At 39.2% G+C, this 27,118-nt stretch overlaps 2 protein-coding genes across 2 annotated transcripts in view; both read right to left on the bottom strand.

Moving 5' to 3' along the window:
• Window positions 1-2,424, bottom strand: part of elk4 (ETS transcription factor ELK4) — a 28,526-nt gene extending 26,102 nt beyond the window's left edge. The window contains exon 1 of the mRNA XM_084727079.1: window positions 1,952-2,424. The gene's annotated coding sequence lies outside the window, so the exon portion shown is untranslated. The remainder of the gene's footprint in view (window positions 1-1,951) is intronic.
• An 11,411-nt stretch (window positions 2,425-13,835) lies between these two features.
• On the bottom strand, window positions 13,836-23,714 carry LOC146331104 (Krueppel-like factor 15). The gene is made up of 3 exons (XM_084727068.1): window positions 22,939-23,714; window positions 17,891-19,069; window positions 13,836-16,372 (listed from the first exon to the last, which is right to left on the bottom strand). The coding sequence occupies exons 2-3, from the start codon at window positions 19,000-19,002 to the stop codon at window positions 16,204-16,206; spliced, it is 1,281 nt and encodes a 426-aa protein (XP_084583194.1). The 5' UTR covers window positions 19,003-19,069; window positions 22,939-23,714; the 3' UTR covers window positions 13,836-16,203.
• Between the last annotated feature and the right edge of the window lie 3,404 nt (window positions 23,715-27,118).

Below are 27,118 nucleotides of genomic sequence, written 5' to 3'. Positions count from 1 at the left end.
ATTTTTCTAAAAATTAAATAAAATAATTCAAAAATGTATAATAGCATAAAAGTGTTGCAAAACGTCTAATGAAAATTCATAAAATATCAGATTACTAAAATGTTTCAATATCAGCCTGCTGTAGTCATGATTATGCAGTGTGTGTATACATCACCCATCCACTAGTTACAAGCTCAACTGTGATGGCAAGATAATAAGCAGAGGTAAAATAAAGAGAATTACTATGAAAAAACACTGCAATCATGGCTCTATACAAAAAGAGTGTAGCTCAGGAGGAGAACATTTAAGGCAGCTGTGTTGAAAATGAAGTAGACAACAGAGCACGAGAGCTGGAGGCTACTTAAGAAGTGCCAGTAAAAGGTTCACTAAACCTGCTGACACCAAATGATGCAAAATACTTAGGTGGTACTTGAAGAGCTCAATATTTTCTGAGGCTGTATGTGATGTAATAAGTTTGAGAAGCCCTGCAGTAGACAATACATAAAGAATATGGGCCAATATATTGACATTGGAATTTTTTTACTCTCTAATAATGCTATCAGACTGGGGCTGCACAATATGGTAAAGAAGTCATCTTGAAATTATTTTCGTGACAGAAATTGCAGTTGCGATATGCACTACAATTACAGGAATGATCATGTTGGTGTCAAAATTTTCATTTTCACTGAAAAAGAAAGTATCAAGATGTGATGTGTTGAAGTCTTTTATCTGGAGAACAAGGTGTGGGTCATGGCACCTCTGTAGAATTACAGTACTTCTTTATAATGGTGTTTTGTCAAACATTTTTCTATAAACAAAAAATAGAGTTCTGCAATATGGATATTACATTTGGCCATACCACAGTTTCAAAAATATTGCCATTAATTGTGCAGCCCCATATCAGCCCCAAAACTTCAGTATTGGTCTGGCTCTACTTCTGCCATCCACGATTATGCCTTTATCCAAAGCGTAGTATTAGATCACACTTGGAGCCCTGTCAACCCACTCTTAATCATGCGTCCACATGAAATGTAAGCATGGAAATAGAACTGTTGTACACACACAAGTTTACACAGTGACACACAATTCTTCTGCCAGGTAAGGATTTCATTTTTAAGAAATCTCCCTTGGCAGGTTTTGTGTACAATATTCCTGCAAATCGCATTCCAACTAATGAGCTTTTCTCATATTACCTTGAAGAGCCACACTAGAAGTTATTGGCACTAAGTTGACACATGCTGCTAAGGGACTTTCATCCTAATAATGACTGGTATGTGTGCTGGATTTCATGTGGTATTTTTGCTATTTTGTCAACTGCATGTCACAAGCTGAATGTGATTTGTGCTCTTCCTATCAGTATCTGTCAACAAGTGTGTGTGTTAGTATGTGTAAGCTTCTTATGGGGACGAGTAAATCTCTGCCCTGACTCATCCGGACCTGCTGGGTTTGAGACACACCCCCCCACACACAAACACAATCTGTCCCAAACTGTCATGTTAAACGCGCTGATATTGGGGCAAAAATAGGACAGTGTAAAAACTGCTGCCAGGGAGAAAGATTACTGATGAACGTAGTTATGTAACGTCTGACATTAGCAGCAAACGTTATCTACACTGAGCACTGAGATAACGTCGACTGGGTCAAATCAGTCATGTAACACGGGTTATTGACGCGTTATAAACGCTCTGACTAGAGTGACTGGTTTCTACTGTCCGACAGGCAGCCTGGCACCCACACAGTGCAAAATAAAAGACCACTTGTTGATGAATAACGTTAGTTTCGTTACCGTAAACACAGCCTACCAGTTATTTCCCGACAGTCTAAAGTCACACTGTCGAGCTCAGACGCTCCTGTCGTGTTTAGCAGGTGGGTTAGCAGCCAAGGAGATAAACAAATCAAAGCGTTAACGTTAGTTTGCTAACTGTAAGTTAGCTGTTAGCTAGCTTCGTGCTAGCTTGTCTGCTAACATTACCTCGCTCGCAGAGCCCGCTGAATTTCCGAGTCGTCGAGCCGCGTCGAAATATTCCCAAAACATTGCTGGAAAGCTTTCTGTTATGCCATAGCTCAGGAAACAAGTTTCAGGCAGAATGTCATGGAAATGCCTCAACATAAAATACATTAAACTGCCTTTGGCTCGCACTGACGATATATCCTTTGAACTGACAAAATGTTGCATTCAATGTTCCTCGTACAGTTCATCATCCAGAACCGTCGCGCCTCTAAGTGCGTTTGATCGAAGACAAAATGGGGATTTTGAATGTTAGTAGTTGCTTTTTTCTGATCTAAAAAATGTAGCAGAGGCTTTATTTGATTTGCGATGCTTAGATTAATTATACATTTACTCTGATTTCCACTGTATTCTTATTGCAAGATAAAACAGTATAAAAAAGTGACAACTTAGAGAAAATAAAACATTAAAAAATATTTTCACTGAATATTAAAGGTTATGTATATACAGCACGCACATTCAACAACGATAAGTACTGGCTGCTGGACAGAAGGACAAATACATACAAAATTAAGTCCACACACCAGAAGCTGCCACTTAGCTTTTTTCCTGCTTTGCAATATACGTAACCTATAACGTTTCACATTTTAAAGTGGCTTACATGTTCCTCTATCTTTACACCTCAGCACCTCTCAAAGAGAAAATGACCACCTGTTTGCTCATTGTGTGTATCTGTCAAATGTCCGATACCTCCGACAGCACGCAAATGCGTCACTAAACTCGCACTGAGATCACTTCCTCTCTTGTTTCTCTGGTTTTTATGTTTATTATTTTGTTGCTGCTTTAACACACAGTTACAAATTTCCCCGAAATGACAATTGCAGGCTTGTGGTTTCAAATGTGTTGCTACAACCTGAGCGTCCAATTATATAATTAGATGAAAAATCAAAACAACGATCTTAGGGTGCCTTGTTAATTAAAAACACTTTATCAAAACCTTTCATGAATATTGCAATGTCGTAATTACTTTAGGTAATAAAAGATGAATGGATGTACTGTCAAATAATTTGTGGTGCCAATAAAGGAGAGAAGCAAAACCATTGTGGGGATGTTGTTGGCACCTGGGGATGTTTAAATTACAGAAAGAATGAAAGCAAGAAGATGTGCGGTACAAACAGCCCAATTTCTGAGCAGTATATTTCCACACTGCATGTCTTTCTTATCCCAGCATGCACTGATCCAGAAGAAGTGTCACCAGAGCAATCACACCCATAAAGTAAATGTTTTTTTTCTATCCCACCCAGCAAAATTTGGTTGAGAAGACATTGCAAAAATGGCTCTGTCAGTCATCTGAAAAACATTTGATTTTGGTTGAAAGTGAAAGGCAAAGACACATCTTTTTAATGTCTTTGAAAAGACAGCTGCTCGAGGATATTCCATCTACTTCCTACAACCAAATCAGACGGACTAAACACGCGCCAAATTTTAACATCCATTTTGACGTCTACTTTTGGATTACATTTGGACCACATCAGACTTTTCAACATGTATTTTTGGGCTACCTTTGGACCAAATAGGATGGGCAAAGCATGGCCCAAATTTCAAGATCTATTTCAGCATCTACTTTTGGTTTACATTTGGACCAAATCAGACCATCTACTTTTACACTAAATTCGAACGAGACCTTCATCTGTACTAGACCTTCATCAGGCAATCAGGTTTGAAACATCATAAATAAATGTTATATTGCAAGTTAGACAGCCTTTAGGAGTCCTTTTGCACCTTTTTGGTCTACTCGCCCTTCTCTTATGCACCTGTCTAACAGATGTGCGAACTGTTTCTATGCAGTAAGGGGAGTTAAATTATCAAATGTTATATGAACAGATGTTGGGTCTCATTCCGCAACATCTCAAGTTTTTTTTTTCTTAAATTTGCTCTTAAGAAACGTCCTAAGAAAAAAAGTCAGATTCATGAAGTCACACAAAGAAGCTGACTTTCTGCACTGTGCTGTGTTCCTTTAATCTGGCTGCTACATGCAGCTGGATCCAGCACAGGTCAGACCACCAGGCCTCGGACAGACCTGCAAAGGACACGTTACAGTATGTGCCTCATTAAAAAACATGGTGCAGGAGAGAGGGATGCAGTGAGAGGTTTGTGAAATGTGTAAAGTGCAACATGTGTGTCAGAGACCGAGAACTGCTTCCAAAGTCAAGCACATTCATCTCCACCTTCAAGATTTAGTAATACTCCATTGTTATTCAATATTCATCAAATGAGAAAGACTAAAATAGAAATCCAGAGCAAATGAAAATGTATCGTGACCAAACTGATGCCTTGTAATGCATGTTTTTGTGGAAAATATAGACCTGATATCCAGTACAAGGGACATGGAGTAAACAACAATGCAAACAAATAACATTTTGGATTAAAAAAACCAAAAAACTGTGATGTTTCTTACATACCAATTACTTAAATTATGTAAAAATAAAATAAAATCTAAATATTAAAACCTTTTTTCTCCTGGGTCTCTCACCTTTTGGAAATGCTACAAGGAGAGTCAGAATGACATAGAGGATTAAAAAAATAAATAAATAAATAAATACATAAATACATAAATAAATAAAAATAAATAAAAATAAATAAATAAATAAATAAATAAATAAATAAATGATAATAATAATAATAATAATAATAATAATAATAATAATAATAATTAACGTTATTTACAAAGTGCTGGTAGACCCACGATTAAAACACTTCCAGAGTTTGACAAATAAAATCAGGCAGTAAAAACAAAATGAAGCAAAAATGGAATAAAAACAGAATACTAAAACTAAAAAAAAAGCACAGCAATAAAGATAAATAGCAATAAAAAACAAACAAGAAGAAGAATATGCTGACAATAAACTGGTGTGCTTGAGTTAATAAAAAGCTTTTTTTTAAAAAGGGTAAGTTTAGAGAAACGGTTTGAGAGAAGTTACCTCAGATCCTCAGCAGGGAACTCCATAACTGAGGAGCCTCGACTGTAAAAAGCACGGTGGCCTTTAGTCTTGAGCCAGGACTCAGGATCACAAGCTGTTTCTGAGATGTTTTTTCATTAAATTCATCTAAATAATTCAACTGTGACACTGTTTTTGCTGGTGTGCCCAGGCAAACAATAGCGAGGCTCAGGCTCATTTAAAGCAGAGCAGCAGATTACCCACTCAGTGACACATCATTTCACTGGCTCCAAACAACACAACAAACATTTCTGCTGCTAATCATTTGAATAGTTTGGCTCATCATTGCATTTCTGGCCTGCTCACTGACTTCAATCCAGTCTTAGGCAATCAAGTTTTCTTGGGGGGGGGGTGCTTTGTTTTTTTGTAAATTTGCTTATAATAAAAACCAAATCTGCAGGGTTCAGCATTTAAAAGTGTTTTTCATTTTCCTGGTCGGGCAAGTGGGCCAGAAATCTACATGCCTGAAGTCAATTTTTATACTCATCCCCGTATAAACCGCTTTATTTATTACCACTAATCAAATAAGGACAAAGACTTAAGTTAATTGTCTGTTTGATCCAGGGCTGCAAGGTCTATAAAACATCAGAAAATACTGAAAATTGTTCCATCAAAGTTGAGCAAAGTGGAAGAAGATGTCCTTAAAGACCATGTAATGCAACAGTAAATGTGTGTTCAGAGTTTGTCAAACCACAGATACGTGTTATTAACCACCCAGCTGTATTTGAATGATTAAAAGTCTATGAGCATATAAAATCATGAAAAAATAAGCAGTTTTCTCTGACCTGAGAACCACCTGTTTGGATGCTTCATTTAGCAGCTTTGTTGGACATGTCCAGACATGTTTGAGCCAGCAGAGCCAGGGGACGGTGACAGGATGTTACATTTCTCCTTCAGTGTCGGAACTGAAGTGAGCTGAAGTGAACTGCTGGGCTGATTTGGGCTGAGAGAGTCGCTGAAGGTACGTTTGTAACTGACTGTTAGAGAGGGGAAGGCAGCGTCGATCGTGCGTTGGTTCTTTGGGGTACCATGGCTCCGACACGTCCCCGAGCCATGTTTCAGCTCTGCTCAAAAAATCCTGAACACAGAAATAATGAACAACAGTTTAATGATCTAACTCCAAAATTCAGTACTACATAGTTCTCAGTCTTTTCATGTTTTCAGCAACTATTTTCTGACATGTAATGTGTTTAGAAGAAAAAGATATTCATTTTAATATGATAATAAATGGAAAAATATTTCAGAGGCTGAAAAAAACATTTTCTGCCATTATTGCATGAAAATTTACTGATTAATTGATTATCAAAATTGGTTAATTCTTTTTTACCACTTGTTCAGTCGGGCAAGTCAGTTGCCACATTTACCTGACACGGCAGTTTACTTGCCCCAGGCAAACTGTCAGTCCTTACTGTTGATCCCTGATCTGAGGTGAGGTTGCTTAGTTACTTTGGTCCGACTCTCTGGATTAAAAGAAAACAAAAGAAGGCTATGCTCACTTTCAAATACAAATTGAAAACTCTTTATTGAGTTGGCTGTTTAATAAAATATGCTATATCAATAAAATTGCCTAAATTGACACAATTTAAAGTTTGTAGCGATGATAATTTGTTTTCCCCACTTTGTTTGAAATTCCTCATGTGTAACAGTTCTTGTAAATGACAAGCCTCAACAAAAAGGATTGCCCGGGGCGAGTCAAAAGTCATGGTGGGCAAATAAATCTTGTAGCTAATTAAACTACTTTGATAATCAAATCAAAATAATAATCGAAAATGGCAGAAAATGCAGTTTTTAGCCTCCTTCTTCTCATATTAAACTAAATATATCAGGGTTTGAGACAAAATGAGACATTTAACATCACCTTGGACTTTAAAAAACTGGGATGGACGATTTCTGACATTTAATAGACACTGCAGCCCTAGATTAAACAATTAACTTTACTACTTGTTGTGTTTTTTAATAACAATTTGTGCAGACGTAAGTAAAAACTGACTTTGGGCAAGTAGATTTTTGATCTACTTGCCCCACTGGTCAAGTGAAGCAAAACATAAATGTTGAACCCTGATGGTGTGATAAAAGTACAAAAACATTTTGGAATCATGCAACATGATAAACCTCATTATAGTGACTTTCTATTAAGGAATCCTGTCATAAGTAACATGAAATAACTTCTTCTCTAGGAGAACCTTGTATGTTTTCAGATTAACCACCAAGTGGCAGCAGATCACAGCAGCATCACACTACCATCAACCAGCCCCCAGCTAATTTTACTCTTATTGCACACAGTCATTTTTTGTTATCTGGTGTGAACACTAAAGTAAACAGATGGCTAATTTCATGTTAACCATGTTTTGGCAACAGAGATGAAATAGATTGAATCCATGCAACTCACATGTTAAATTTGCCAGAGAGAGGGAGAAGGAAGAGAGGGAGGGAGGGAAGTCTCAAAATGAGTTTCTTATTAAAACTATCCATTGCAACAGAATGATAAAGTTCTTCTCTGTTCTATAGTTTTATGAGGAAGATGTTCACATCACGCTTACTGATCAGAGAAAATCTATAGCTTTCTAAAGGCACCTACATTCCTCATGATATTATATTATGATTGAACAGTATCACTCAGTGGCAGCCAATCAGAGCATAGCATCAGCCTTAATAGGATTCTGACATTCAGCCAAAAAAAAACATAATGACAATTCAGCTCTTAATGACATACAGTCAAACAGCAGAGGGTGATTATTTATAGAGTGGTGCTGCTGGATTGACTTGCTGAGTGACTCATCACAGCGACACAGAGAAATCTACAGTATTTGGATTCCCCTTATTACCGTCTTCTTCTGCAGCTCTACAGTGCACTCGTGTTTTACAGATGGACTGTGCATTTGCCAGAAGCCAGCGCTTTACAAGCTGCAGGCTGAAGAATATACAGGAAGCTGTTGTTAATTAACGGGAATGTAAGGCGTGTGAGGAAATGGATAATTTCATTGTTAGCAGTGGTGGACTCGAGCTGCCTGGGGGTCAGGGGCGAATAACATAAAAAGGGCACCAGGTGTGTATGGTGGGGCACCAACACGTTTACAGTCGTGATACATATATGGTAGCCACTGGAAGGGGGATCATAAAAGGCACTTTGCCACATTTTATTCACTAAGGCCACCATTGAGAGCACTTTTGCAGCACTTTTTTTAATATGGGACCACAAGGACAGGCCCTCCCACTGAGTCAACTAATGATTGTAACTTATATATAACTCTCAGTCCCTGTGTGTCTGGCTTAATCCTTAACAGTTTTAGACATAAGACCTGACAGAAAAGTGATTGTTGTTAGAAAAATCAAGCTGTTTTAAAGTAATATTCATTGATTTGTTTTTCCAGTTGAGGGCAGTGAAAGAAGCTGTAAACACAACATTGACCATTTCATAATTTTTTTTGGCATCACTAAAATGTTAGCAAACCTTTTCCTCATCGCTCACCCAACAGATACAGAATATTAAAGTTAATTTGGAGTATTTCTGGCCACTGGACAAATATCTAAGGCCTTGTTCATACTGCATGATTGTTTGGAGGGCGGGATAACAGATCTCCATTTTCACCATCATACCAGCATATGTAATTACCAGAGGTGTGGACTTGACAAGTCAAGTCAAGTCACAAATTTGATGACTTTAAACTCGGCTTGACAAGATAACAAAAACGACTTCAAATTCATCTAATACTTTAACACCAATGACTTGTGACCTCACTTGGAATTTAGCCTTTTGACCTGAAAATAAGAAATACTTGATACCTTCTGTCAAGCGCAAAGATTAAACAGACTGTTATTTAAAAAGTGCCACATATCAATTAATTTCTCCTCATTTCCTGAATCAACTAACATTACTGCATACAATCAAGCTGAAGGAAAGAACCATGAAGAACTAACGTTCCGTTGCAGAGCTCCAGTTGGAAAAAAAATGATATCAAAGAAATTTTTGTTCGAGCACAAAAACTATGAGGTAGTCAACAAAAAAATATTTGCAGTATGCTAATGTGCAAAAATTACAGATGCTTATTCAAAAACTTTGAATTTGTTGAAGGCTAATATTAACATATTTAGCAAACTAATGCTTAGCTAACATTAGCTTAGCAGCTAAGTAATTTGACTGGAAACTCACTGTTATATTATGACTTTTCCAGAACTCAAAGTTCAAAGTTTGGGAAACAATGACTTGGTTCCAGCTCTGGCATTTATGGATACCTACGTCTTTACCTCAGCGAGCCATGCAGATCTGTTGGTGATGTGATGGACACACAAATCTGATCGCTTGCAAATAAAATTGTGCACAGTTTGTCTTAAAGATCTGATTTGAGAAACTAAACTGAATTGCCTGTAGTCTGAACTGAACCTCACCTTTTAGCTCTGTTTTTGGTCTCCACCAGCTCCACCGGGTATATGTCTCACTCTTTAGCTGTTAAGTGCTCCACTATGTTTGCTAGAAAACTTTATCTGTCTGCCAGCTGATGCTGGACACAGAGCATATAGTGAGTTTATCAGAGCCTGATTGAACCAAAACAAGTTGCAAGCCATACAAACAAAACAACATGCTGAAAGCCACTAAAATGCTTCATAGAGCTGAGAGGAACTGTGGATTTGGGTGATAATTCTCTGTGGGCTTATCACTGCAAGCAGTTTCTTTAAAACTATATATAACCATTTCATTGTCAAGATAAAAATGATTTATTAGCAGCTTTAAGCTTTTTTGGATGCTTATTTGTACATGAATCAAGTTTTGTTTCCAACAAGTGAAGGAAGGAACATAGAAAAGCATGTTTCATACATTTTCAAAACAAGTTTCTTATGAAATGACAAAGGAGCAACCTCAAACTATACATTAAAGCTGAATAACAATGTTCCACTCTGTTCCATAGCTTTATGAGGGAGATGTTCTTGTCACATTTACGATTCTGAGAAAATCTATAGCTTTTTAAAGACAGTACTCTTCCTCTTTAAAGACAGTACAGTAGTCTGTTGTACAATAACCTCTGGTCACAACTGTTGTCAGCTACTCTTATTACATTACAGCCTGTGGGCACATTTCATTTCTGAAAGGAAACCCCCTTTCGTCCCTCCTTCCGCCTGCTCCAGCCCACTTTCTCCTCAGACACGAGCTTCGGCTGCAGTTTATGACTCAAAGCAGCACGACAGGAATCAGATGTTTCTCCTGACCACATCATCTCAGATTAGCAAAAGCATCCTGTAGCGTGAAAGAGCATAGCAGGAGAGGAGGCAATGCAGATTTTTGCTTTGAAGCCGGCCCCAGTTTCCTCCTCGCGCTCCCCCCTGGCCAAACACAACTGGAAAGCACCAAGAGCCAGAAATTCCAGCCTGATATGCGTGCAGACAGAGCTGCAGCAGCTTCCTCTCTGCTTTCTGGAGTCTTGCACGAAGAGATATTGCACCATACTGCAGCAGTCAGATCAGTATTGGAAAGTGATTACAGGATTGAAACCTGCCTGCAGCATTTTTATATTCAGTGAGTCACTGAAGGGGCCTTGATGTGGTTATCCTGCCACCCACTCTGTGCTGTAATCCCTGCTGTCGTTCAATGCTGCAGGAAATTCAGACTGGTGTCATTTCACCGAAACACTAACTGGGTAAATTAGAGAGGTGACTTCAGACAGGGCTGGGAGGGTTAATTTAGAAACTTATTCCAATACAATTACTAATTACCTGTTATATAGCCAGTAATATTGTCACTAACCTAATTCAAGTATCACAATATTAAAGAATTGTCGTTTTGGGATTATCTCTAAGAGTAGCTGTCTGTATAGCTAATGATAGTGGCTGCTCTGTGTAGCTTAAGTTAGTGGTCTGTGTAGCTAATGTTAGTGTTTGGGCTGTATAGTTAATGTTAGTGGTTGGGTTTTGTAGCTAAGGTGAATGGTTAGTCTATGTTGCTAACATTAGTGGCTGGGATGTTTAGCTTATGTTAGTAATTGATTTGTGTTGCTAAAGTTAGTGGTTAGCCTGTGCATCTAAAGTTGGTGTTTGGTCTGTGTAACTGAAGTTAGCAGTTGGTCTCTGTACCTAAAGTTGATGTTTGGTCTCTGTAGCTAACATTAGTGTTTTGGCTGTGTGCTAACGTTGGTGGTTGGTCTGTGTCGCTAATGTGAGAAGTTGGTCTGTGTAGCTAATGTTAGCGGTTGGTCTGTGTAGATTAAACTTGGCGTTTGGTGTCTGTTGCTAACATTAGCAGTTGGTCCGTGTAGCTACAGTTGGCATTTCGTCTGTGTAGCTAACATTAGTGGTGGGTCTGTGTAGCTAAAGTTGACAGTTGGTCCGTATAGCTAAAGCTGCCGTTTGATGTATGTAGCTAATGTTACTGGTCGGTCTGTGTTGCTAAAGTTATTGGTCTATGTAGCTAACATTAGTGATTTGTCTTAACTGTAAATATTCTTTAAGTTAGTTGTTGAGACAAAACCGCAAAATGTTCACCTAGTGAATGCAGAGGTAGTGAACTGGAAACTGTCAGATTAGTTGGTTTACTGAGACCACAGTGGTGTTGCACATGGTTGTATGTCCTTTATTTTAAAATGTACTTTAAAATTGTAATCCTGCTGATTATCCCCATTTTTTACTAAATTAAACTGTAATCTACATTACATCATATTTTTTGTAACAGTAATGGAGTAGTTTTTTTCTGTATACTAATTTTGTAATCCTCCTACATGTAATCCATTACTCCCCAAACCTGAGTATGAATACAAGTAGCAGGCTGCAAATTTTGGCTGCCAAGGTTTATTCCTGGATATTTTCTTTTTTTTATGGCTGATACAGCTATTGAATTCATAGTTTTAAAACAACAATCAAAACTAAACAACAATTAAAACAATTAAAAATTTTTTGAAAGCCGTCAAAATATGAAACTACCCTGATACTTACTGATAACATCTGTAAAAATGTGCTATTATAATGATGACCCGTCTCACTTCCTGGTTTAAAAAAGGCAGGAATACTGCTCAAGCACTGCTATTTTTTGATAACTTCATTGAATCCTATTGCTATCACATGTGTCTCAACCATGTGAGCTCCATAGCCCTTCTAAATCAACGCTAAATAAGAATTATAGTTTTAAAATGTGTATTTTGATCAGCATTAAGAGAGAAATATAACATTTTGTCACCTCTGTTGAATATTCCATAGTACATTGCTGACACCTGAACTGTCGGATATGACATAACTCTTCTCTTTAAATGAGTTTGAAATGATTACTTTTTCAATTTAATGAATTAAAATAAATAAATAAATGAGTAAGTAAATAAAGAGATAACAATAAGTCAGTGCCCACTTGGGCCACCCAGTTTTTTCTGTTATATTCATGAAATATATTTTCATAATAGCTAAGAATTTGATCTTTTAAAATGTTTTCCCAGCATAATTGAAGAGTATAAATCAATCCCCCTAAAAATAAGTTTTTGTCCCCATTCTCAAGTATGAACAATTACTTATCACAGTTTTTTTTTTTTTTTTATCTTAAACCTGTGCTATTCAATATTGCTGTATGAATAATGTGTTAAATGTCTGTGTGTAATGTCAAAGAGGATGTTTGAGTCACTTGATTGCGCAGCTCCCCTCAGTGTTGTGGTTTTTCCAGACCACAAGTACCACTGTGGTTCAAGTCTGTCCTCATCCATGTTGTAATGTAACCATTTCAGCAACTGTTATTACCAAAGAAAGATTTCATATGATGGTCAAATAAAGGCAATAGAGAAGAACAATACTTCTTTGTATGCACTCAAATAAAAGTGTAAAGTGATGAAAAATGTAAATACTTAAAGCAACATGATGCAAGACATGGATTTTTTTTTGTAATTTGGCACAGTCATGGTTTCTTAGTGCAATCACTTTTACACCACTGTCGTAAATATGGACAGCTATGCATGAGCATTTGTTATAATTATATTACTTATGAGTCGACAACTTTGGTAACAAGGCCGAACATCAACAGCAAATACAACACAAGACAAACCAGAATATTTGCGAAGGACTCACTAACCACTAAAAGGTAGTCCAGGATTTACACTTGTCTTTAACTTCATCATCAGCTCTGCTGCTGTAGTGCTGTAAAACCGTTTAACACAGGAGTTCAAACCCAGCGAACCAAGTTGTGTAGTGCAAGACAGGCACTGAGTTAGTGAGTAAAAGTGCAGCATTTACTCTCTTTTTAGCTCTGTTTTGGTTTCCTCCAATTCTTTGGCACATTATCTACCTCTTAAGCAGCTAAATGCTCCACTATCTTCGTTAGCTAGTTGCTAATGTATGTATGTAGCATGAATTGAGTTTATCAGAGCTTTTTTTTTTTTTTTTTTTTTCCAAAAACAATTTCTGGCTGCTTTACTGTTTATTCTTTTATGTTTGAATGTTTTAAACTAATACTTTACACCTTGTTCCTAGTAACTGAGTAAATGTACTTTCAGTGTTTCCAGTAATTAGTGTTGACCAATCATTTACTGGCAGATGGACCATATCATTCAGCACAAGGAGATCATTAAATTAATATTAATATTAATACTGATGATTATTTTTGCAGTAACGCATTAGCGGCTTTGTCTAGAAAATAGTGAAAAATGTCAATCACTGTCCCAAAAACTTCTACAAATGTCTTGATTTGTCCACAGCTAAAAAATATTCACATTTAATAAGCTGAAATCAGTCTTTTTTTCTCTTAAAATATTACCCAAACTGATTGATTATTGAAGTAGCAGACGATTAATTTAATAATTGATTAACCAATTGATCGTTCCAGGTCTAATTAATACATTATCAACTTTCTTGCCCTTGACGTCTGAACTCAGCTTTTACTTTAAGTCCCATTCTGTCCTCATAACACTGCTTTTCAATAAGCGTCCCTCAAATAACAACCAAGCAAAGAATTCAGTGTTTTCATTTTTTTGCTTTTATTTTTGCAAATAGGAAAATAGCATTTCTGGTATTCCAAAAAAACATAAAATAAAAACACAGCCTGCGTTCAGCCAGATCCACAGGCAGGACTGAGAGAGAAACAGAGACACAGAGAGAGAGAGAGAGAGAGAGAAAGGAAGAGAGAGGGGAAGAGAACAGGATGACGATGATTAGGGAATACAGGTCTGGATGTAGGTCAGTAGAAGCAGCCTGGGGAGGCTCAGACACAAAGACAGCACTGGTTCAGACAGTAAACACGTCTGCCTGCCTGCCCGTCTGTCTGCTCTGAATGGGTTTCTATATTACTGAGAATGCTTGTTTTTTTTTAAAGAGTATCCAGTATATGATGTTAGGAGACACAGATATGAGCATGATTGCTGTGTAAATGACCGTGCATGCAGAAGTGCTCTACTTTTTTATCCAAAAGCACCAATGTAGCTCGAGCTGCGGTAAAGATTGCTTACGGTTTGTACTGTGGTAGTGAGCGTCTGCTGGTTCGACAGAGACAATCCAGTTTTACATGAAGCTTTACACAGTCCTACTTCACGTGAAGCACTGGTAGGTTAACAAGCACCAAAGTGTTGAGATCAAACAATAAATGATAATTGTGACTGCGCTGCGCGACGCAGCTTCCTTAGAAAACAAGTTTTGGCATTTTTACCGTTCCGATACATTTCGTGGAACTGCCATATAAGAGCACAGACACTGTTTCTCGCTTTTCCGCTAACACAAGTGCACTTGAGACCAGCAGGCTCAGCTTAATGGTTTTTGTGAATGGGCAGATTGGGACTCCAAATCCCAGATCATAATCAGCCTGACATTCCACAGATTGATCACGCTACAATCAAACTCACAGAACAGACCAAAAAAAAAAATCTCTTCAGAAACGACTGAATAGCTTAATGCACTGATTGAAAATCCTCTTTGACTAAAAAAAAAAACATCTATATAAAGGCTACAAGCTGTACATGTTCAGTACATATCATATAGAGTATGCTAATACAGATGATTGAATAGATGTTAGCTGCCTTTCCAGCTGTTTTACCTATTAGCTTTTCTTGCTGCTATAACCAAGAGTAATGTTTTACAGTAACTGCTACTGTAAAGGAGATAAGAGCAGTGTTTCACGTCACTTTTGCACCGTTGAGCCCAAGACGTAACATACAGTCCAAGGAGTTCTCTAGGCCACGTACTGTTAAGTCGGCTGCACAATGACTTCAAGAGAACAAAGAGCTTATAAACTGTCACGCACCAAGGATGTCGTTTTCATGCTCTCGCAGGGCCAGAACAGGGATTTCTGGTTTGGCAACCCCCGGTTCAGAATCACAGTTAAATAAGAGCAGTCATATGATAACAGTAGGATCAAGTGAGGTTCTCTTTTTCTTTCTTTTTTTTTTTTTTTTTTGTGTGTGTGCGCGCGCGTGTGATACAGACAAAGGCATCAATAGAGATTAGGGCATACCGGGAGCTGAGAAAAGGCATACAGGTCAAAACAGGGTGGATTACGATTGGACGAATGCAATAAAAGGCCAGGGTTGGATGCAAAACACATCGGAAGTTTTTTTCCTCAGCTCAGCCAAGTTGTGAGCGGAGCCACAGATTTAATCTGACAGAGTCGCACAGTTCAGTCAGGGTGAACTGCAACTCTGAAAATCTACGTATCTAGAGATTCTGCTGCTTTAATCATGATTTCATCCCCCGTTAGAATTGTCTTTTGCCAGCCTTCTGAGTCGGACACAAAATGACACAAATGTGACTTTCACTTGAGCAACGTACAAAAACTTCAGGAAGCTTTATGCATGTGGACCCTTTGGCTTTGAGGAAGTAGGGTGATCACATAAGTAGAGATTATAGAATTACAGACACTCCTGTTACTGGCAACCAACCGACTACCAACAGCACCTGGTGGCCTGGTAACAGGAAGAGTAATGGGAGCAGTGGTTGCAGGAGGGAGCTCTATAGGGCTGTCTCCGGCTGTGTGTTTTCTCTGGTGCGAGTCTGTAAAGGCCAGGAAATCCACTTTGAGCTGACTTTTTCCTGAGGTGGCTGTTCGCTCAGTATAAGACAAGCTGCTCAGAGGGAACAGTGACAGATAAACAGCAGGGAGGAGAGAAAGGAAGGAGGAACTATGAAGGGGGTACGACAGCAGCCGGCTCTCAAGATTCTTCTGAAAGTTCTGCTTGTGAAGCACCAAAAGTCCTGAGGGAGTCCTGGTCCCCGCCTCCCTGGTCAAAGCCAGGCCAGGCCGGGCCAGGCCGAGCTGGGCCGGGCTGGGCCGGGCTGGGCTGGGCCGGGCGGGCGGGTGCAGGGCAGGGCAGGGTTTGAGGCCAGCTGAAGGTGTCACACAGTGGCTCTGATAATCCTGCTGGGCCTGGAGCTGCGGTGGACCTTCGTGTGTTTGGATAAGTGGTCGCTGCGGGCGAACTTCTTCTCGCACAGCGAGCACTCGTACGGCTTGATGCCGGAGTGAGAGCGGCGGTGGCGAGACAGCTCGTCAGATCGGGAGAACCTGGCGACGCAAGAGCAGGCGGGCAAAGTCAGGAACACAGTAACAGAGTGACATACACCAAGTTTTATACATTAGCCCTCTGGGCCAGACATGAGGGGAAAAATGAGAGGAGGAGGATTTATTTAAAAAAAAATCATATTTATTTAATTTTGAAAATGAAATTGAAATGTCAAAAATAAAGTAGGATGCAGAGAAGAAAGGTCAAAATGTTGACAAGTTGAAAAGACTGTACGCTGAAAAGGTTGAGTTGAACTGACTCAATATTTCAACCTTTTTCTATTCTCAACATTTTGGCTTTACTTAAATCTTGACATTTCAACTTTGTCCTCGACCTTTTGACTTCATTCTCAACAATAATTTTATTCCTGAAATTCAAAAGTTATTCATGACACCTCATTCTCAACATTTTGGCTTCATTCTCAACATTTCAACGTTATTCTCAACATTTTGGCTTCATTCTCAACATTGACTTTATTCTCAACATTTTGGCTTCATTCTCAACATTGACTTTATTCCCAACATTCCAACTTAATTTTTGACCTTTCCACTTCATTCTCAACAATTTTATTCTTGAAATTCCCAATTTATTGTTGACATTTCAACTTTATTCTCTACATCTTGACTTCATTCTCAACAGTGACTTTATTCCCAATTTCACATTTGACATTTCAACTTTAGTCTCAACATTACAACTTAATTCTCAAAATAAAGAATAATAATAATAATCTTCCTTCCTCCTCCTCTCCTTTTGTCACCTTATGCTTGACGTTTGATAAAGCAGAAAGGAACCAAAACTCTCCACTGTATTCAAGAGCAGAGCTAGGAGGTCTAGGGCCACAGAGGGAATCCTTTTCTTGACCCCTGTTAACATTATTCACACATCTTAAAAGGACAGTTCACTCCAGAATCAAAAATACACATTTTCTCTCTGACCTGCAGTGCTAATCATCCATCTGTACCAGTTTGGTGTGAGTTGCAGAGTTTTGGAGATAGGGATTTCTCTGAAATATAATGGAACTAGATGGCACTAGTCCTGTGGTGCTTAAAGCACAAAAAGAGACACTGGTATGGAATTTTTCTTAAGTTTCTTTTTTTTGTGCTTTGAACTCCAAAAGCTGAATGCCATTTGGTTCCATTAAACTTTAGAGAAGGCAGATGTCGCTAAAACACTACGACTCACACCAAAAAAGTCTAGACGAATAAAAAGCACTAAAGGCTCGGAGAAAAATCTCCGTCTTTTTGATTTGGGGGTGAACTGTCCCTTTAATACACTTTCTTCGCAGCCCTAGAAACACTGTTTTTTAACCTAGTAGTGATGGACCTACTAATCAAACTTTATTAACTTTGTTTGGAAATTATCCCCCATTTACTACAATAATAACTAACTTTATCTGAAGCAACTTGCCCCATCAGTGAAAGCCCTCGGCATCATCAACCAGTAGGAAAATCTCTCAAAAACTTGGTGTGCACCTTTAATTTGGTTTCTAAACCTGGTACAGTACTCATCATGCCACATACCTCCAGCCACACTCAGGCCAGCTACACGTGTAGGGCTTCTCTCCCGTATGCCGGCGGAAGTGAGCCTTCAGATGGCTGCTTTTGGTGTACATCTTCCCACAGCCTGGGTGGGAGCACTTATGGACCCTCTCTGTAGGCGGCACTCTGGCCACCCTGGGGGCCACGGCCTTCAGCAGACCACCGGCCTGGCCCCCGACCCCGGTCACGCCCGTGATCTCTAGAGTCCTCATAGTGATGGGCAGAGGGGCGATCTTCACGTACTTCTGGTCAGCTGACTTGCCGTCGCCACTATTCAGTGATAACAGGGTGGTGGGGGCGGAGGGCACCTGCGGGGCCAGCAGGGTGACATTCTGTCCCGCTCCGCCCTGGAGCCCCATGACCAGATGCGTGAGCCAAATGCCGCTTTGGGCCCCGGGAGGAGAGCCTGCTGCCGGTGTCTGAGGCTGGGCCAGAGGTAGGGGCTGGAGGTGGAGAACCAGCGGACCGCCCAGGATCATGGGTGGGGTTAAGGTGGATGGTGAGGGGTTCACTTGGGCAGAGGGGGAAGGTTCAGCTGGACTGGGGCTGTTTTGCTCGTCCTTGGGGGCATTTGGGCTTAAAGTGCAATGGGAGGCACTAGTCCCTGGGTCATTGCAAGTCTCTGAGGAGGCAGTTGGGGGTGCAGCGGAGGATGGAGGAGAGTCACTGCAGGGTAGAGGGGAGTCCTCCTCTTTTGGGGTCAGCAGCCCCTCTTTGACCAGTTCCATCTTTTCCCTCAAGAACTCCTCGATGTCCTCCAGGGTCGGGGAGAACGGGGAAGACGGGTGGAATGGGAATTCTGGCAGCTTCGGCTCCTGACTCGCAGGCTCCCCTTCTGCCTCTGCTCCTAGGAATATATGCAGACGCGCCCCCTCGTCGTCATCTTCCTCCTCCTCCTCGTCTTCCTCCTCTCCGGGGCTGGAGCTGTGCATGGCCCCCAGCTCGCCGGTGTCCGGGCTGTCGCAGGAGGCCGAGCTGCCCCCCTCGCTGTGGGCTCCGTCTCCCACGCCGAGGGAGAACAGGCTGCTGCTGCTGCCACTGTCCCTGAACAGGTCATTGTCCAAACTCAGCGTTCTGCTGCTGAGAGACACCATTGATCCAGACCAAACACAGAGGAGAGGAGGCTGAGGAAACACTATCCAGAGGTGGGATCACAGAAACCTGCAAAGGCAAAACTGAGATTAGATTTTGTTACACAGCAGAAAGTAAAAGTGCATGAAGAGCCATTTATTTACCTCAGTGTCTGGATTTTAACTTTTGAAGATAGATGCTCAAGGATACCGTTTAGTTTTGTCCTTATCGCCCAACCCTGCTGTTGGGTAATTTAAACTGCACCAATGCATCACTCCATAAGATCATCATATTTTTGCACTATTTGAGAATTCATGGTATGTTATTTTAGGGAAAATGTGTACATTTAGATAGATGTTATATATTGCAAAGTATTGAGATAGGCCTATTATTTATAAGACATATCGCTCATCCCTGGTTTGACATGACTCAGGCAGAATGAGGTAATGTATTTAAGTTTTATTCACGTGACGTTTAGTTACAGTCGCCAACTTCCTTCCTCACTCTCTCACAAGTCTGTTTCCTCTGAGATTCTAGCAACAGGTGATGGATGTTAAGTGTACACAATTCAACAAAATATATAAGACGTCTAGTCATTTTTATTCCAGAAGTCTTATATATTATAACTACAATTTATGTTAGTTTGTGATCATTTGAATAATGCAACTTTATCTGGAATTCTTTACTAGAGATGCACGAGATTAGTTGACTACATGATTAAACGTTGCCACCCTCACTAGTTGGCACCAGAAATAACAGTCTTTTAAACTATTTATCAAAATTTTATTCATGCACAATGCCAGTTAACTGTTGCGTCTATGATGTTATGCAGACAGCAGCCTCTCTCGCCATAGGCCGTAAACGCGTATGCTCTGATGGCCCAGGCAACCCTGGAAGATTTTATCAGCAAAGTCGGACAGATGACAGCTCATGAAACCAGCGCGGTTTGACAGTGTTTTAATCTAGAAAATGGAAATAAGGTTGAATGTAGACTGTCAAAGAATAAACTGGTATATAATCACTCGACTGGAGCAACATGTGACCACATTCAGCACAGACATGGACATTAATCTGCAAGCAGAGCAGCGGCTGCTGTTGCTAGTGTTAATGTTAGCCACACTGTGTAGCAGGCTGGCAGCTAACATCAACTCCTGGTTGCTAACCTGCCGACCCTGTCATCCTCTTTGGTCTGAAAAGTTGAAGCATTTAGTGAGTTGTCATACTTTGTAGGTCAATGTGCAATGTTTTTATTGCACAGTGTGAAGCAGAGCACATTTCAGCAACATTTAAAATACAATTTGGTGATTGTAGACTGTGATTAACTTCTTCAAATGACTCAATACACAGCATTTATTTTGGACAGTGTTTCACATTATCAATTAATAAATTGTGCTCAATTTTAACTGTCATCTGAGTGTTTATTTACTGTTTCACTTGTTGACTAGTCTAAACTAAATTTTGTGTTTAATTGACAGGGAAATAAGTCACCAGGAATATCCCTATTATGCACCACGTGAGCACAACATAAACTAAAATATTTTGGGTTTTAAAACTAGATTTTTACACAGGGCCCTCTACAAGACTAAACATTTGTAATGGTCAAGATGTCTTACCTGCCCTTTAGTTGTCACTGTAACTTGTATGTGTGGCCCTGAGAGGCTGGGACCCTGGGACATTGTCCTTTTGGCCAGTTTCGGCCTTTTGGTAATGGCCAGCTCTACCCAGAGTTACAGCTGACCACTTCATTATATATCCTCTTTATAGGGTTAGAGACCTTCCAATAACTTATTTTCCTTCCTGATTCCCATACCTGAATTTTGCAAATGGCCAGATGCTGTGTACAGATGCAATACCAGTTCATCAAAAAAAAAATATATATATAACAGCTGTATGTGGAGGTGGTATGATTGCTATCAACTTGTAAAACTTAAGTACACCTCATATTCTGGTAATTTTGTTGTTATTACGTTACTTATGTTCTCATATTACTCAAATATTCACAATAGGTAATGTACATTTTGAATTTCATACTCTGCTAAGTTTGTCTCTTCTATGTGCAATATGATTATGAATATTCCCACCATGCAATGGTGTAAATTCAACTACTGAGTCTCCTTATATTGTATAAACTGCTCCTATTTTCATATTCCCCTGTTTGTAGTGCTCCTATTTTTTATTGGGTTTTCACAAGAAGGAACACAATTCAAAACAATATACTCTGCTGATTAAGTTGTTCAGGAACTTGGAACATGGTAAAACAGCCACTACAGCTGTAGTGGTGATGGAATTTTCCTAACTTGCCATACTGTTTTAGCTGTTCCATTATTCGCCATTTACCCACTTAGTCATTATACCCCCATCACTGATGATTATTTATCAAAAATCTTGTTGTGTTAATATTTTGTGAAAGTACCAACAGTCATTGTTACATGTCACATTTTCAGTATGGTTCATTTGCTTAAAATTAAGCATGTGGGCTTTAAAATGAATATATTTGTCTTGACGTTCATTATGTTTGGGCCTCCAGTGGAGCCTCTGTTTGTTTAGAGAGGCTGTAATGTATCTGAGGGCTCGTCCAGGATTTGAACCTGGGACTTCTCGCACCCTTTCAATATTGATTTCTCAGTAAAAAAAAATCAAAGATAGAAGCGCTACGTGGGTCTGCTATATTTTACAAACAAAAAAGGAGGCGGGAAAGGTTCGATGATGCCATGAGAGGAAATATGTTTGTGTCTGTTGTGGGGGACAAAAAAACACTGTAGAGTGATGGTGGAATCCAAGGCACTCTGTTCTGTTCCAAAAAAAATAAAAAAAAAACATTACTGGTCCATGGCTAGACAAAGTTTAAAAAATGGAATTGAACCTGGAACCTCTTGCACTCATACAATGTTGTCCCAGTATTAACTTCAAGCTACTTGGTCAAAAATATTGGGATACTTGACTTTGTCCCTTTGAGAATTTACAGTATGTTACTTTAGAGAAAATGTGCATATCGAGAAATATATCATATGTCACAGAATTAGAGTTGCAACAATAAATCAATTGTTTAATTAATTCCCAACTATTTTGATAATCAAATAATTGATTTAGAGAATTTTTTAAGAAAAAAAGTAAATTTTCTCAGATTTTAGCTTCTTCAATGTGAATATTTTCTGGTTTCTGTACTTCTTTGTGACAGTAATCTGAATATCTTTGGGTTGTGAGAAAAATAAGACATTTGAGGACATCATCTTGGACTTTGGGAAACACTGATCAACATTTTTCACATCACATAACATTTTATAGGCAAGCGACTATTAATTGAGAAAAATAATTGATTAGTAAAATATTGAGATATTATTTATAAGGAGTATCATCCAGCCCTTTTACACAACTCTTATACTCATACAGTATATTGGGGAAGTGGTAAAAGTTTTAAAGATTTAAAAACATACAATAGGAAATACTTTGATAATGCAAATTTTAAGTGCACTAAAAGTTAAACCAGCTGAGAGGCGGGAGGCAGCAGTGTGTGTAGGACCTCCATCTGGCCCGCAGACCTCAAATTTGTCACCAAACAACAAGCTTACGGAGATAAGAAACTCCCATGTGCTTATGTAAAGGCTGTTTGTTGGTGCTGTCACCCCGGCAGGCACATGTTGCAGCAGGGCCTCATACTTCAACACAGTGCACGAACAAGGCGCCGCTGGGTAAACACGGCCCGCACTGACGCGCCCATTACCGCACGGCGAGGAGAACCACCCGGAGCCGACTATCGGCCTGTCAGAGCCCTAAAAACTGCGTATATGTGAAGGAGGAGCGGTCGACAACACCGCAATCCGCCTGAGTACAACTGCGTCTGTACAGGAATCCACGAGTCTCAAGTTCGGCTGGGTCAAAAAAAAAAATGTTCTATTTATACTCCTCCGTGACTCCGGAGGGTCGGAGCAGGAGGATCCCGGACATCTGGCTCGACCTACCGTGCGCGGTCGGGAGGAGGCTCGGTGCAGAGAGGCAGCGCCGTCGAGCTTTTTATCTTTCCCCCTTTTCTTTCCTCCTCCGTCGTGTTATTGTCGGAGCACACTCACATCCCGTCCTTGCCACGGGTCCATGTTGGCATTCCTTTTCCCAGCGTCACGTGACCGCATCGCTGCACAACTCGGAGGCACGGGTCCTGTTCCGCGGCTCCGATTGGCTGAGCGCGGCGGAGGCTCGCCCTAAAAGCAGCGCTCCCATTGGCTGCCGCTCGATAAATTCTGACTGCCATGTGTTGATGGAGGGATCACTATAACTACGACTGAACAGGACACAGTGTGGCCTTGTGATGATGGAGGTGCACACAGGGGGTGGACAAAACAATGGAGACACCCGTTAATGTAACAACTTATAATATAAGAAAGATGAGCCTTCTACAGCTGCACTTTGTCCTGCATCCTGACAAGCTGCAGCTCATCTGAGATGAAAGAGAAGGACATGATCTTAAAGAGGTTCTGACAGCATCCTGCTGCTGAAGAAACTACTCTTTAATAGCACAGCACTCTGTGGAGGCCTTGTTCAAATTCAGTTATATCAAGTGAACAGTATAAACACCCTGGTGCCTGATAAGAATCAGAGTCAGAAATACTTTATTGATCCCCAGGGGGAATAAGGTCACATTACAATTGTTACCATACAAGAACAGAATATATATCACCCATTCATGAAAGTTGGGATAAATCATGTCCTACCAAAAACATACCTTTAAAAATTATACCAACTAATAAAACAAGACCAACACTCTAATTCCATTTCGTTTGGGTGAAAAAAACATTCTTTCAGGATTTATGTATATGTGAAATGTATGTCATTTATGGAATGTTATTTCTAAACTTGTCTCTTGTCACAGACAAAATTTAAACACAATTAAAATGTCCTCAGTATCCATGACCAAAATCCAGTGGTCCTTGTCCTTGTACTCTAATATGATCTGAGGTTTTGTTGTGTTCTACTTCCCTTACTTATCTTTTTCTTTCTTTTGTGCGGTTGTTCCACAGAGGGATAAGTGGACAACAATGCCACTTTGGATATAATTATTAGTTACAATCTAAAAGATTGTTTTGTTTTTGAGTTTATAAAGTGAGAGAGATGATCAGATATGAATATACAGATGTTTAGCTTGTATGTGTGTGATGTGTTTTTTTGTTTTTTTTTACTTGTGTTTTGTTTGTTTTTTTTAAGACTGTGTCTTAGTCTTTTTTATGATGGAAAGTGTTTATTGTATATAATGAAAAAATGAAATAAAATCTTAATAAAAATGTCCTCACAATCTAAAATCTAAGCAGTACCTACTGATGACATAGATATAAAAGTGTACAGTTATTAGCTATTATCATCTTTGTTTTAAAATACATTTTTTCATGAAAATGTTGGCCCTTTAAAGTTGTGTCCCAGATTTCCATCAGCTCCATCAGATTTTTACAAAAACATGATTTAATCAGACATAAAAAGGTTTAGCTATACCCTAAGGACCCCTGCCTCACTTCCTGGTTTAAAAAAGATGGGAAAATTGCTTAAGCACTAGTCGACTTTCTATTTTTTGAAAAATTTATTACATAATATTGCTATCAGATGTGTCTCACCCATATCATGTCAACTCTGTAGCCCTTCTAAATCAAAGCTAAATAAGAATTATGGTTTAAAATGTGTATTTTGATTAACATTAAGAGAACTCTGAGACACTTAAAATAAAATGGCTGCTCACTACGACTATGCTGTGAAATGGGAAAAAAAGGAACATTTTGTCAGATCTGTAAGATGTGGCGGAGGTGATGGCTACATTTAATTAAAAAAATTAAATAACTAGGAGGTTGGCTTGTTACAAGGTTTAAAAAGATGTAACAAGATGAAAACTAATGTAAAAGACATAACAAGAGAAAAAAGTAAGAAGACTTAAAAGACGCAACAAGACAAAAGCAATGTGAAAAAGAACAACTTGAAACAAGACAAAAAAAACAACGTAAGACATAACAATATGAAAAGCTAAAAAGATTAAAAAGACTAGAGAAAAGTAAAAACAGAGACATCAGGAAGAAATGTCCTTGAGATGGATACTTTTTACATTTCAGAGCCTGTACCTGAAGTACCTGTACTTCTACATGAGTACAGAATGTATGTACTTTTGACACCTCTGCACAAATCTGAACAGAACAAACAGGTGTGTATCCGTTAGTGCAGCGAGCACTGTAGATTGGACCCAGCTCATAAACCTACAGTCTATAATTCATGTAAAACTGAGTAATAAAACAGCACAGATGACTCATCTGACCTCCATGTTTTGTTCACTTCTTATTCGTATACTTCTTGTCTCTGAAAGGCAGCACCTCAGTGAGGCCCTGATGACCTTCTTCTTGACTGAGTCACTCAAGAATTGTCCAAGGATGAAGTCAGTGATGAAAACAAACCTTTCAAAAAATAAAAGGATTCAAATATACAACAGAAAGTATGAACGATGCGCGACACGTCCCTGCTGAGAGTATGTAGTGTGTCTTTTTTATTTCCAGTGTTCATCAAATATATAAACTCTAATCAGTTTTTACTCTAACAGGCTGTGTTTTTGCCAGAGTCTCTGTTTGAGTGTCAAGTGTAACACAGTGCTAACAGCCAACATCCGAGTTTGGATTTCTGTTTCCAGGAATTCTGACACAGATAACAAGGTGCCATCAAGTTTCTGTTGTGAGTCTCCCTACAAACAAATCAACTCATTCAGTAAAGTGTGATACAGTCAGATCACACACACAGTAGAAATCACTAACAACGATCTTTACCTGGGAATGGGAAGTAACTATTGCTATTTTATAGAGCTTGCTGAGTGGTTTCATGGAGGAACTACTTTCTTTCTGCAATAGAATCTACTGGAGCTACTTTAGAATTGACCAGAACTACTTTCTTTTCAACTAGAAAGAAAATAGTTCCCACATGGAATCGCTCACGGATTATTGTGAGTAACCACGTCATGATTTCTGGAAAGAGACACTGGCTGTGAATTTTTCATATATATTTTTTGTACACCTGATGAAGGTCGTCCAGACTGAAACGTTGTTGGATATTTAATAAATCAACAGAAAGCGAGACAGTGTGCGGGAGTCCTTTCTGATTTTCTTCAACATGTACTTTTTGGTACTTTGAACACCACACGCAGAGCGCCATTTAGTGCCATTATCGTGGAGAGAAGGCAAACATACCTACATACATACACTACCTAGATGAATAAATATCACTACAGGTCAGGGGGTAAATATCTATTATTCATATTGGGGTGAGCTGTTCCTTTACATACTATTTTTAAATAATACGCACAATGTAAGCATAATACTGTATCAGCTGAAAAACTAAAATCAAATGAAAAAACTTGAGAAAATGAGTAAGAAGCTATTTAGAACAGCATGCACTGCAGAGAAAGAAGTACTAACTGTGTGAACATGCAGCCTTGCAGATCATTTATGTAGTTCTCTAAGAACTGAGCGATGAAATGGCCTATCTCCTGTGTTTTATTAATTATTATCCTCGCAAGGAATAAGCAATCACTTGCATGTGTGTTTGTGTGTGTGCTTGTCCACAACTAATCTGGAACACTACTGGGCCGATCAGTGTATTGTTTTTTTGTGCACATTCATGACTGTATGCTGAAACACCTCTGTGATTCAGAATTTTTGTAAAACCTTAAAAAAAAACACTTTTATTCATGGCTTCATGCCAGCGACAGCTGGGGCCACAGGCATTATGTTTTCAGGTCATCCCATCTTTGTGAACACGATATCTCAAGAACATCTTGAGGGAATTTCTTTAAACTTGCCTCAAGTGTCCACTTGGACTCAAAGATGAACAGATTAGATTTTGGTGGGCATAGATCAAAGGTGACCTCACTAAACACATTTTTTGGCCATAACTCAAGAATCCCTATGCTAATTATGACTGGTTAATAAGATAAAATGGTGAGTTGATGACATTTTACACCCAAAAGGTCAAAGGTCAACTTCACTGTGACATCATAATATTCAGCTTCCTATCAGTCCTCCATAAAAATAGTCTCTAAGTGAAGACAGCATGCTCTCCTTTGGAAATTATTCACTGGAATCAAACATGTATGATGAGAACTTCAGCTTTGGCAAAAAAGAAAACAAA

The sequence above is a fragment of the Lutjanus erythropterus genome, chromosome 2, assembly GCF_056507025.1.
Source record: "Lutjanus erythropterus isolate fLutEry1 chromosome 2, fLutEry1.hap2, whole genome shotgun sequence".
NCBI lineage: Eukaryota > Metazoa > Chordata > Actinopteri > Lutjaniformes > Lutjanidae > Lutjanus > Lutjanus erythropterus.
This window is presented reverse-complemented; position numbering and strand designations above follow the sequence as displayed.